At 37.2% G+C, this 13,928-nt stretch overlaps 1 protein-coding gene across 5 annotated transcripts in view; it reads right to left on the bottom strand.

Annotated features, from left to right (window-relative positions):
• The window catches only part of LOC121351528 (ABI family member 3 binding protein), a 136,523-nt gene that overhangs the window by 62,811 nt on the left and 59,784 nt on the right, over positions 1 to 13,928 (bottom strand). For 2 of the 5 annotated variants that reach the window (XM_041463728.1, XM_041463727.1), the window contains exons 14-17: positions 13,393 to 13,467; positions 12,170 to 12,238; positions 9,089 to 9,148; positions 8,652 to 8,717 (exon numbers count right to left, since the gene is read on the bottom strand). The exons of the other annotated variants lie outside the window; for them this stretch is intronic. In XM_041463728.1, the coding sequence (XP_041319662.1) occupies positions 8,652 to 8,717; positions 9,089 to 9,148; positions 12,170 to 12,238; positions 13,393 to 13,467 (270 nt within the window). The remainder of the gene's footprint in view (positions 1 to 8,651; positions 8,718 to 9,088; positions 9,149 to 12,169; positions 12,239 to 13,392; positions 13,468 to 13,928) is intronic. 5 annotated transcript variants of the gene reach the window in all.

Below are 13,928 nucleotides of genomic sequence, written 5' to 3' on the forward strand. Positions count from 1 at the left end.
GCCCATATTACACTCAGCAAATAGTTATGTAAAACTCAATAGTTTTACATAACTATTTGCATTCATTACAAGGTTATTCCACTTCAAAATCAGGAGGGCTTAGTTGAGTTAGTGTAGTATACAGACAGATAATCTTTTAGTGAACTAAGCCTATAGAGCAGAAAATTAGGAAGAGTAACTGAGAAGCCTAATAATTAAGTATCTCATCATTTACATAAATGACTGATGATCTTGCTGAAATGTTAGGCATTGCCACTATCAGTAAAAGAACTGAAATCTTTGGACTAAATTTTAAAATACAGCTTTTCTTATTTAAGTATTGTGACATGATAGAAATTAGGATTACTCTTTACCCATCACTGTCTTCGTGGTTTGCAGGAAAGGAAAAGATGTGGGCTCCAAAACTGGTCTTGGAAGAACTAAGATTAGAGATGGAAACTATCTTGAGATGTTATGGCAGTCTGTCAATGCATATGAAAGCATTACTTCAATCACACCCAAATAAATCAATTGTGGTTTCTCACGTATGCTCTTTCTACCAAATAAACCCTACATCAGTTTATAGTCACTTGATATTACCAAAAACCACCAGCCACTAGCTAAACAGTGTTCCTATTGCACAATAGTGGCAATCATGATGCTCCAGAGCTGCCTTTTAACTGCAGTAAATGACACATTCCAAAATCCTTTTTCAGGCATCAAATATTTTCCAACCATAAAGTTCAAACTAGTCAATGAATATATAGTCAGAAGTTTTGTTTGCATCAAAGATACTGCCCACCTTATATTTTATCTGAAAAACTATTAACTAGCTCTGATTATTATATACTTCACCACACTTAAAAATGAACTTTGGTCTAAACTAATATATGCCTGGAAAAAAAAAAAAAAAAAAAAGAGAAACAATAGGTTCTCCACTGAAAAATGCATAAAGGTGAACTTAATAAGGATTTCCATGAAGAGTTGGGCACCCTGATAGAAGAAAACCAACTTGTGCCTTCTTAACCAAAATCCATCAGAATCTCTAATAGAATAGCTTGATTAATTTACAAGTTTTCATTCTGAACAGGTATGAAGTACTATGAAGCACTTTGGACAGACAGAATTTCATACAGACACTGGAAGACAAGGATAAGTTAAAAGAAGTTACTACACAGTAATTAGTGAACAGATATGGAAATAATGACAGTAAATGCAAAGATCACAATAAAAAATCCCTTCTCTTGTCTAAGAATGTATTATTGAAAAGGAAAAAAGTTTCTCATAAAAGCATAGAACAGATTCCTAACACAAACAGACAGTCAAACAGTTTATCTCAGAAAATGGAATCAAAGTTTGGGCACTGTCACCACACTTGCAAGAACACAGTACAGAAAAATTAGAAGAGCACAAATCTGATGGACCAACAAAGAGAACATTTCAAACAAGGAGTTCTTGTTCCGAAAATTCTGTTAGACTCCTCCAGTCTTAGCAAATATTATCTTTCAAAAATGCATCAAAAATTTGTAGGGTAAATTGACAGGGGGTGGATTGAAGGAGTTTCAGAAATGTATCCCTTTTCATCTGACTACACACTTCTCTGCGGCACAGGGCTACTTACTGTCCTCTCCATCTTAATTTTATTGCTGAAAAATGGAAATAATAAGAGCTTCACAAATACATGTTCTGAATATATTCTCCTTGCCTACCACTGGTTTAAAGAAGTGTTCATCATAGCTCTTATGATGGCAAATATAAAAGGAAGTACCTACTTGTTAATATACAGGGGGATACTATAGAATATTTACAAATATCTGTAGAGATCTGCAGTAGAAGACAAGGTTCAGAGTATACCAAGAGAAAAAAAAAGGAGAATTCCTGTGTTCAGCATTAAATTTGTCCTATAGAGGAAGAAAATATGAAAGAAATTGACTGCATCACTTAGGACACATGAGGAAAGCTGACAAACCTTTATTTCCCCAGATAAAAGGGGTTTTTTTTCCCTAGATGTAGCTAGACTATCAAGTCTCAAGCTGCTTAAAAAAGCCCCTCACCCTGAACATGGGTTTGCAATGCTCCCTGTGCTATCTTTCATCTCCCTGAAAGGATTTTTGTCATAGCTGGAGAGTTCTCCTCAATGAGAAATATGTTTGAATATTCTATGCAACTTCAGGATTTACAACTTGAACAACCATTAAGCTGTTTTAAAACCACAACCGAACATGAACAATATTTATAGAAGGTAAATCCACAAAGAGAATTTCCTGCACTTGTCACTCTCTGCCCCCAACATTGTAACTGACCAGGACAATGTCTTAAATGCCAATGGCCATGGAAATACACTTTGGTAATGCCAAAGTAATTAGCAAATAAAAAAGAGTATGACTTACAGCAATACCACTGCTATCTGTATCATGATACACTACATATAGTAGAGAAATTATAGTTTGGTTACAAGCCCCACAGTATCACATGGTAAAGTTCTATGACATTAAATAATACATAACTGGTCAGTGGCAATCATGGTTAATACTACTAATTAGTACTGTAAAAGTGAACTCAGAATTTGGAAAGAAGATCATAATCCAGTATGTTAAACATCATAGATATTGCCTTAAACACAAATAGTAACTGATGCAGAATTTTTATCTCGCAGTTGTTCTTATCCCCAAAGTAAAAGAAATCAACCTTTCACCAAAAGCACCCTGGGAACCCTTCTGATAATTCAAGAACACTCAGTTTGCAAGAAATGTCAATAGCAGACTGAGCTGATGGTATTTCCGTGACTCCAGATGCTTTAGATGGGAATTGAGAAACCGTCTGTGTTTCATTAAGAGCTGCACAGAAAATCTGGATTTAAAATGCCGAGGAATCTGACTGTTGCTGGGATAGCAAACACACAAGCTGTGTTGTTCAAGATGATGTCACTGCAAACGCAAGCAAAATACTGGGCACTTCAAAGTCCTTTCTGTATTATGTGAGTAAGGAGAAAGACATGTGTCCCAATATGGTGACAAGAAGATCCAGTATCTGACGCTAGAAAGAACTCCAAAGAATCTTCTTCTACGTTTTCTTGAGTTTAAATTACTCCAACACAAGGAAGAAATTCAAACAAGTTGGTGAAAAAGATCACTCTTTTTGCACCTTGTACCAAAAATGTTTTCTAGCTGCTGATCAAGAAGTGACAGATACAGAACTGTCCTTTAACAGGCTAGTCACTTGCACTTAGAGGAAAATGTGTTCACAGCAGAAAAAAGGCAGCAGGTGGCAATGTGATTAAATTAAACCTAACTAATTTTTGCTGCAAGGAGTGTTGGTAACAACTTGAAATAGGCTTTGGAAGAAATTGTCACCATCGAATGGAAAGTAAATATTTCTTCTTGCAGGGACACTAAACGAAACAGAACTTGAGCACTGATAAAAATGTATTTGTTCAGTGTCCCATTTTGTAAGGTATTGGTAAATTGACTTATTTAAGAATTGAGGAAGTAGAAGAAACCTAAAGCATAAATGCTGATAAGGAAAACCAGAAAAACTATATAGATTATTACATACTATTAGGCATGATTAATTTAAATGTCAATAAAATGCTATTAATCCACCAGTTCAATTTCACTGGGATCTGGTATAACAGGTTTCAAGGGTGTTTGGAAGCATCAGATCTACCATGGAAGTGTCTGGTCAGGAGCGATTTGTTGCAAATGTTTTCTTTAACTACAGTGTTCTGCCTTTTATTTGCAAAGTTGTACTCAAGCAACACAGCAATACACTTGACATTGCACATTTTTGTTTCTATTAATCTCCTGCCTATGCAGACTCCCTTTCTCTTAGCCAAATGTCTAAGTTAATCACTGCTTTAAATATATTCAAATTAAAGTATTTTAGAGTCTATTCTCCACCATTGCTATTGTTCCTGCTATTTCTATGGGACTTACTCGACAGTCCCAACTTAGAATGGTTTCATTCAGGGATTTATACAAAACTTATAATACCTTTCACTCTACCCCTCTTCAGTATTGCAACTTAGAACTCTACTTTATGTAATAAGACATGCCTATTAACACCAAACACAGCAATACAGACTTGTAAATATACCAGGAATATAGGCCAAAATTAGAAGAGAATATTTACGTTTCCGTGCAAAATGTCCTAAATTAGTCTGGTATTTGAGAGAACAACCTAATTACAACAGTTCTGAAGCTATTTTGAGTCATATTAAACTTAACTAACAATATACAATTTTTTAAATAAAAATCTCTGGGGCAATTTCTGTTTAAAATCACATTTTTCAAGTATTACCAGGTATAGCTGATGGTATTTCCTGGATGCCTGACATTTCAGGTCTTGAAGAAATGTGCTGATTTTCATCAAAATCTGAAAGAAAATCTGGAGTTAAAATTAGAACTGGCTTCAGATCCATAGTATTTGGCCATTAGCTGTTGTGCTGTTCAAGAAAACATTGATGTGAGATCAAGCAAGGTGACAGCAGCTGTAAAGATCAACTGAGAAATGAAGTGTTACATGACCACTGAAGCTGGTGTGAAATGAAGGAGGGTCAATTCCAGTAGCTCATGTGAGGCAATCTTCTCCTCACCGGCCTCTTTTTTAAAGTACTTCTTCTTTGAAAGAAAACTGCAGCTGCCAGAAGAAACCTAGAGACAACATAAACTAGCAGAGGTCTATTTGTGGATTGCTATTCAGTCACTGTGGGGAATTATTTTCCAGCTTAGATTGCACAGAAATGGCTGAGTTGAGTGGGGGTGGAGTGTGGGGAGAAAGCCCAGCATCAAGCAGTCTTCGCAGCAACGTGTCTGAATGAAGCTTGGCACTCTCCACAGCTGCTGGAAGGGATGGCAAGCAATGGAAAAGCTAATGGAATTATAAGCTATTTACCCATCACGCTCCCTCTGGTTTCCATGGAGGGATGAGAAGTGATTTTCAGGCCTGATCCCTGGGTTGCTAAGATCAAATATGAAAATAATCTTGAAACAGTAAGTTTTCAGCCTTTAGATAAGGGGATCTTCAGTTCTTAGCAGGTCCAAGGGACATACATTTATTTTATGATTCTTGTATACACACTTCTGATTGGTATTTGCGGTAACCTACTACATTTTTATTTCATGGGGTAATTTTTTTTTTTTGGTCACATAACATCTAGTTTTAGGCATTAGCTACTAAGCCAACTGTCTGCATCTGATTTTAAAATTCTATCCAATAGCAACAGCTGACAGCAAATCCCTTCTCCTCTACATTTTAGTTTGGATGTGCCAGACAAATCTTTTAAATAAGGAGTTGCAAATGCCCAATATTATTTTGATACAGCATGCACACAATTTTCACACAGGTGGTATCAAAACATTTTCCTACAAATCCATATTTTGGCCAAGAATGAGATTTTCCCTGCAACTGCCACAAAACTACTTTGATAGAAGCAGGATTTTTGAGACAGACCATACTTTGCCAGATAATGGCTTAAAAATATTTTCAGGTTTTTCTGACAATATGTTAATAAAAATACAAATTAAAAAAAAACAAAACAAAACAAAACAGAAAACAAACAAAACCAACAACAGCAAAAAATACCAACCAAAAACCCCCAACAAACCCAGATTCTATCAGCCCCTAATACCACCATTTCCATTAGAGAAATTATGCAGCCTAGAGCATGAAAAAACATTTCTATGGGTGGTATTATATGAAAAAATGAAGAGTGGGTACTCTTAATGTTAAGAAAACATTTCTATGGGTGGTATTATATGAAAAAATGAAGAGTGGGTACTCTTAATGTTAAGAATACTCATGATTTAATAAAGTGTAATGCCAAGTAATAAGTAATCTAAGTAGCCCAGTCCTTTAAATCAAGAGAGAAGGCTGTGCTAACTTGGTGAGAACAATACTGCAGACAATAGCAAAGTCATGCCTGATAAACTGCTAAAAGTTTTCCATCTACTGAAGATAGAAATGACCTTGGATAGATGGAGCTCTCAGCTTCAAAAGAAAACAAAGATCTTGTGTTCATGCAGAGGCAAGATAACTGTCAGCACCACCCACTGAGTATTAGTACAGCTGTATCATGTTTGTGTTCAGTGTGAATTCTGAATAGATAAAAGCTTTTCTAAATTTATCTGTGAAGGGAAGCTAAAAGAACACTGACCAAACTGTAGCCAAATAAGACCAGAGAAAACACAAATAGCGTATGTATGTTGTAGTTAGCTAATCTTCAGATGATGAACTACGTCAATGCTCATTTACCCAGTTCCATTTGATTGGGCCCCAGAAAGAGAGTGATGTTTGATACACTGATGTAATAAAATGTCACTTGTTAAATCATGCTAGCATGAACAGAAACAAGAATGAGAACCTCACAGCAACCTTCTACTATGTTTTATGACTATACGCTGGGAAAATCTCATGCTCAAATAAAAATGCATACATTGTGCCTAAAAATCTATATTCTTCATGAATAAATGGAGGGAAATAATAAATTATTAGCAGAAGTAACTGTAGAAATAACTTTTAGGACCAAAATTATGTACTGAAGCAGCCTTTTAAATATCAGAGACTACTTCAAAAAGTTGTAAACAGGAAACCAAAGACCAACCAGCGGATCTCTTTAAATGTGTCTACTAGGTAGAGAAAAACATTCCCACTGCAAAGGATAACTGTTATGCTGATATTCCAAAATTCATCAGAGCCTGAGGGTTTCCTCTTAAGTGCTAAATTCTGCCCCACTGACCGCATCAGAACCACCCTTCAGTAAGAGAATACTAGCCTGAAAGTGCCAGGTAGTATCAGGATAACTTACTTGAGGCTAGAACTCCTAATTATACACTGGTGATTACTACAAATAACATGAAGCCGTAATGAACAAATGAAAGACCACTGGAGATAACATTAAAAATAGAGGATATATAAGAGGCATAAAAATTGCACTTGAATATCAAGAAAATCAAGGATAGGGTATAAAATAAATGCCATTTACCAGTCTCTCGCTCTGACATTTTTCCAGATGTAGAAGTTTGGGGAGTGGAAGTAACATGAAGGAAGTCATGTGAGGCTGGAAAAAATGGTGGCTTATTATTTAAAAAATACATGAACCATCACACCATTGCATCATTGCAACCATGTACTCAATGGTTTAGAGTACAAACAATAAAGAACAGAAAAAAAATTTTTGCAAAATTAGCAGAATTTTAAAAAGAAAGATGTTAATATGCAAAGATGTGTAAACCCACAAAAATATAATGCAAAAAATTAAACAGAATGGCACAAGGAATATGGAAAAAATTCCCATGTGGTTAGAAGGAATGCAAGATTGAAAAAGTACACGAACAGTGGCCAAGAGGAGTCAAGGAGAAAGTGAATTTATGAGATGAAGACACTGGAAAAAATCCAATTTAAAAATTTGGCAAAAATAAGAGAACATAAAAAGTGATTCAGACAACATCACCAGGCAAGGAAACAGAAATGAATATCCTTAGGCCAGCCAAATTTATATTCCTTGTTATAATTACAAGTATCTGATTTCTCCACTATAAAAACAAGAAAGCTCAGAAAACTACTTCAAGTAAAGCAAAGTAGGGAATGTAAATTCCCTGGAAAAGATCCTGAAGTGTATGAATATCTCAGTTGATATGAAAGCAAGACTGCTCCAGAAAAAAGTGCCAAGTCACTTTTTATTGTTCATTAAATTTTTAACTTGCACTCAGCTTCAGATTTTAGGCACACCAGCCTGCTCATGCAATACTTTGTTACCCCATGGGCCACAAAATACTGCAAAGACACAGGACTGGTCTTGCACACCTGCCAGTGTGAAAGAAGCTGTTACCACACGCATCTCCACCACTGTTGATAAGTGCCACAGGCAATGCCTGAACTAAATATGGTTTGCACGTATGGCCCCATTTATATCGACACTGAAGGTTTATCCCAATGTAGGCCCAAGAGCAGTAACAGGCTGGCTAAAAGCACAATATCTCTTGGGACACTGCTGCTTTGCATAGTTGTCAGATCTGGAAGAAATATTGTTAGTACCAGAGGCTGCCAGTGCCTTAAACCATGAAGAAACTTACCAATATTCACCAAAAACTGAAATGAGGTATCAATTTAAAAAAAAAAAAAACATAACACAGCCTCAAAAGCAGCAGCAGGGCAGAGCATTCCCAGTTCCAGGTGATGGCAATGGAAAGGCATGGGCAGAAGAAAACCAGCCGCCTTGAATGTCAGTGGTGAGGAAACCAAGAGGCGCAGCCTTGCCCAAGGAATGCCTGGAGGGCGGCTGAGCTGCTCTGCTGTGTTCTTGTGGCAGCCCAGCTGGGTCTGCGTCATAGGAACGCTGTCATGTTTGAATGCAACAGAGAAAGCAAGATCTACCACCCAAACACAAAGAAGCAGGGGAATGCAGCTGAGGGCCAGCAGCAACAATGTGGTCCCTCTGCAGTATGCCACGTGCTTCCTGCAGGAAATGCTCATCGGCCATGGAAAAAGTGTGGGATCAAACAAGAGAATTGCAGAACCGGTGTGGCAAGTGCTTTGGCAAGCCAAGCTGCACCAACAGGATTCCATCCTCTCCACGGAAGATGACAAAGGATGCCAGGTGGTTTGGGGTGGGAGGCGTGATGGGCAGTGAAAGGGATGGCAGACAATGGGAAAAGAAGGCTGTTGCTAGTTACCCATCACAGTTTCTTGAGTTGCCAGGGAGGAAGGAGTGGTGGACTTCGGCCTCGGTCTTCGAGCGGCTAAGATCAAACACAGACACTGCCTTCAGGTCCTCACACAGGCTGCTGTCACACAGGTCACATCAAGACAGAGCAATAAAGAAGGGGACGTGGCCCTGCTTGGGCCAGGCTACCATGTCACAGCTCCACTGCCCATGGTGGTGGCACAATGCTGCCTTTCAACTGGCATTGGCAGCCAAGGCATGAGAGCAAACCTAGACATGGTTCCCCAGAACATTTACAGGTAGAATGGTTTTTAGTGAGGAGCCATAAAGGTCCAGCCACATCTCTGAGCCACTCTTTGGGACACCAGCACATCTGCAGAGGCTCATCGCTGCAGAGAAGAGCATGGCCAAAGTAAGCAGTGAAGGAGGGAATCGCTGGCTATTTACCCATCCTTGTGGTTTCCCGTGAAGCAGACGAGGTCCATTCCAGATCTGGTCTCCCGGTTGCTATGGTCAGACACAGAAATGATCTTGAGATATGCACTCAGCCTTGCCACAGCAGTACAAGCAGCACCAGCAGTACAACACCCTAGAAGTCTGTATTTAGGGCCACACCTGCCCTTTCCTGCCAGTACCCCGTGACTCAAACCCGCAGTTAAGTGTCTTGCGGTGGTTGCAACTAACACAATACTCCCTGAGCCTCAGTGGCTAAATGGCTCTACATCAGCAGAAAAATGCCAAAATATCCAATTCACCAAACCACTCCTTACACTTTCTTGACAGATTCTAACAGTTCTTGCAGAGGTAACATGGCAAGTAAGAATCACACTTATGTATTTAGAATTTAAGATCTGATTTCACTTTTCCCTACAATCAATGAAATCCTTCATTCTATGGGTCAGAAATTACTGTCCCTGACACTAATAAAACACAGTGTAATGTTTATATCTCTCTTTATATAAATGCTTGCAAGCAAGTGAAAAAAAGCAATATTTTCCACAGAATTCTAACACATCTTACACTTGTACAACTCAACACTTTGTGCACTGAAAACAAGTCCCTTTACTCAAGTGATCTCATCATACCCTGTTATCCTAATTTTGCACAGGGAGAATGCGCAACCTAATACATAAACTAGTGTCAAATCTGGACTATGTGTACTCACTACTACCGTGCATATTTGGCCATTGCTTTGGGCGTGGTTTCAGGTTTAAGGCAGGCAAGACTTGTGACAGTTTACAAACATGTCCTTGGATGCAGCTGATGGCAGTAAGGAAATAGTGCTGATTGATTCCTCTGGGATATTTTGATATTCCCAGTCTTTGGAAATCCTTCTGTTCAGTTCTCTTTGACTCAATCCTTTCCTAGCAACACTCAATGACTCACTAACCAAAGTGTTTGCACCTGCTTAAGAATTGTAGATAAATCTTTTTTCTGCCTGTGGAGGAGCTTTTCCAATGTGCAAAAGGAGCAAATTGGAAATGTTAACATTTATTTAACCATTCCTAACAATGATGGGCCTCCACATATGCATGCATATATATATATCTATGTGTGTGTGTGTGTGTGTGTGTGTGTCCAACTATACAAACGAACCTTCACAAGAAAATATGGACAAGGTAATTGTTTAACAACATTAAAAAATTTAATCTTATCATTGCAATTTTCATTTCAAATGTCTCAAACGTTGCAGCAGGTGCAACTAGTTTCTGTCTCTCCAGCTTTATACAGAGCAAGTCAGAATAAATCCTTCATTTAGCAAAGCATTGCTGTGTCTTTTGAGAGGCTGCCTAGATGTGAGGAGAACTACAGAGAAGACAGATATGATTACCAGCTGAGATTGGTGGCATTTCTGGCATGCCAGATGTTGTGACACTTGAAGAAAGAGGGTTCCTTTCACCTAAATCTTGAAAGATAATCTTGTGTTAAAAGGCTTAATTGTCTCAGAGCTACCTGAATATCTCAGGACTTTGCAAAGAGGTATTGCTTTGTTAAAATTGAAGCACAGGGAAAATTTCTTGCAAGTCAGCTGGGCATTACTCTGCCATTACTCTCATGGACTGTTAGGCTGGTGTGGAAGTCAATGTGGAAACCATTTTGTTCATACTAATGAGAATTCTTATTACCTAATAATCTTAACATATTGTTAAGATTATTAAGATTCTATATCTTAATGTTATTAATTGTAATCTTATGTTATTAAGATTGTATAATCTTAACATTTTCTTACCATGGTAGATGGTAAGAAAACACCTTTGGTTCCAGAAAGTAGTTAGGGGACTAGACTTTTAATGGAAACATTTCACAGAAATCTGTGTAAGCTTTTTATTCCCTCTCAAAACTAAGTTCTCTCAGCACAGGAAAAAAAAAAATCCCAAAACTAAGAAAGGCAGGTCCATAGCTGGGAATTTTAACAATGAGAAAAAGCAAACACAGCCAACTTAAGGGAACTCTCCTCTTTGCCCCTGATTCTTCATCTACAATGATGAATAATGAGTGCAGATGAGAATCTAGTTAACAGCAATAAGTGCATGAATTACTGTGATGGTAACAACTAAAGCAATGCAAAACTTCCAAAAATAGCAGCAAGGATAAAAAAAAAGAAAACAAAATTTTGAAACTATATTGAAGTTAACTTTTGAATTTTACCCCATGCCATTCTAACAGCTGAAGCTCTGTAGTAATTACAGGCATGGATATTTCCAAATCAGTATTATCTCTAGATGCTCTTAAAAAAAAACAACAACAAAAAAAACCAAAAACAAAACAAAAAAAAATCAAAAATAAACAAAGAAACAAACACCCAAAACCAAAACAAAACAAAAAAAAAACCCTAACAAAAAAACCAACCAAACCTGAGAAATAATTTCATGTAAGTAAATTAAGAAGGAACATCTGATGGAGAGAAACTTTATTTTCCACTGCTCTGCAAAGCATTTATTATTTTTTGCTTATTTATTTCAAAATTAACCTCCTTTTCCGTTTCAAATACGATCACTAATTACTTAGCTGAAGATGTTAACTTGGGCATTCTCACCTACCTAAGGCTACAGGAAAAACAAGCTATTCCCAAAGCTATAACTCAAAGTATAGCTTAGTTGGAAAGGTCTGGCCCTAGTTGTGTTGACTTACTTATTTTAAGACAATACATAGGAAAAAAAATCACAGCAAACTGTATGTGAAAAATTGACAGGATAAAAGAAATAGAAAAATCTTATCATTAAAAAGCATGGTATTTTACTTGAGAGGAACAGCCTTAAGCCTTGCAAAATTGAAATCTTTTCCTGACACACCTCTTTGATCATACTTGCATACCGCAAGCTACTTACAGACTTGTTTTAAACTTGTGCTCTGCCTGATCACAGGAATGAGGATGGTGATACAGGAGTTGAAAAAAATATGATGTAGGGCAGCACCCAAGGCGAGTGGTATGCAATGGCTGTCTGAAATCATCAACACGGAGGCAGCAACAAACTTTTCATCACCAACCAATCAAAAGACTTTTGAAAGAATATTATTATAATTTACCAGTGCCTGGTATTTCTGAAGATGTAAAAGTCTGGGGAGTAGAAATAACATGAAGAAAGTCATGTGAAACTGGAAAATAAAAGCAAAAATAATGCTGTGTTGTTTTGAAGTGATAAGAAACCTTCTGCAACAACATCATATTCCTTCATAAGCTGACAAAACTTCTAGGTAATACTTAACATATTATGTTCCACAGAAAGGTAGTCTGAAATGTACAATGACTGATTGTGACTTGAAAATTATTTCCAAAAACACGCATTAATGCATAAAGCATTTTATGACCAAATTTTTATCAGATTCACATAAAAAGGTGAAATACAGAGTTAAAAAGTGAAAATACAAAGCTAATCAAAATAGGAGAACATACTATTAATAAAAAGTAGCAAACTGCGTCTGCATGGAATTTTTTTCTAGGATCAGGAAGGATAATATTCTGGTGCTAAAACTGGAGAAGGAAAAAGGATGACAAAACAGGAGCTGGACCAAATGAAACAATCTGCCTTTGTCAGACATGTGAACAGCTGACTATTGTAATCAATCCCCCCTAGTAATGGATTTCCTTCAATGTTAATTTCTTCCAAAAACATATTCATCAGGCATACTATTGGCATGCTGAGGAAATGAAATCTTTCTAACTGGCTCTTATTTTATTATTTTTTCCCCTTATTTTGGAAAACTGTCTGTTGCCCCAGGCAAATAACATCTTTAAAGTAATAAAAACACATAATAGAAATTTTGTTAGGATTAACGAGAAAGCATCTGAATCTTCAGTGATATATTTTTATAGTGCCAGTTTAGAAATCTGGGCAGAATTATATCTATGTTTATACAGAAAGGCTAAAAGAGTGATAGTTTCAAAATATGTTGGAATTTCTTTGGTTTTCATTAATCTCTTACAACTCAGAATTCTTCAGCAAATCAGGATATTCTATTTATGAAACTCAGGTGAGGACAGTCATATTTAAATTTGATATTTACAGTAAGTCAAAATTACTTTTAAAATTAAGAATTACATGCTGTTGCCAAACATGGAAAAAACCCCTGAATCACTAGCTTAGTACTTCACATAGAGTGTCATAAAGATATTTAATACTTGATGCAGTACTTTCATGCCCACAGTTATTCTTCATTTACATCAAACTGAACAAACTATTTAATGAGGGGCACTGTCTGCACCAAAAATTCCCAACTGTCAGGAGGATTAACCTCATGAGAACCATTACCAGGTCGGGTTGGTTGCACTTCCATGGTACTGGACGGTTTGGATCCCGAAGAAACAGTCTGTTTTTCCTCAAAAGCTGAAAAAAGAATCTAAGCTTAAAATGCTGAGAGAGCTGTGACTTGGTGGATTAGCATCAAACAGCTGAGCGAAGGCTGTGCTTTTCCAGAGGATGGTCACACTAAGCTGAGCAAGATGGCAGATGGCCTCAAGTGAGATGTGAGACAATGGCTGCGACAAGGGGAGGGGATGGCTGGAAAAACAGGTTTCTGGCCTTGGAATGCAAGTGCCACATGCTTGAAAGAACTCTTAACCAGCCAGGAATTCTCTCTTATTAAGTTTTCTGGGTAAGAGCTGCAGCTATAACCGAAAGAAATAAGATAATGATGAGATATGACAACACTGACAATGCTATCTTTGGGCAGTTTTTAAACTAAAAACAGATACATTCTTCAGGAGGTTATGCAGACACAAGGATGATGAATAAGCAGCTCTCTGTGAATGTTGGTAGCCAAGATTAAAATTTGCAGATCTATATGA

This window comes from Pyrgilauda ruficollis, unplaced genomic scaffold, assembly GCF_017590135.1.
Source record: "Pyrgilauda ruficollis isolate IOZ18807 unplaced genomic scaffold, ASM1759013v1 scaffold17, whole genome shotgun sequence".
Taxonomy (NCBI): Eukaryota; Metazoa; Chordata; class Aves; order Passeriformes; family Passeridae; genus Pyrgilauda; species Pyrgilauda ruficollis.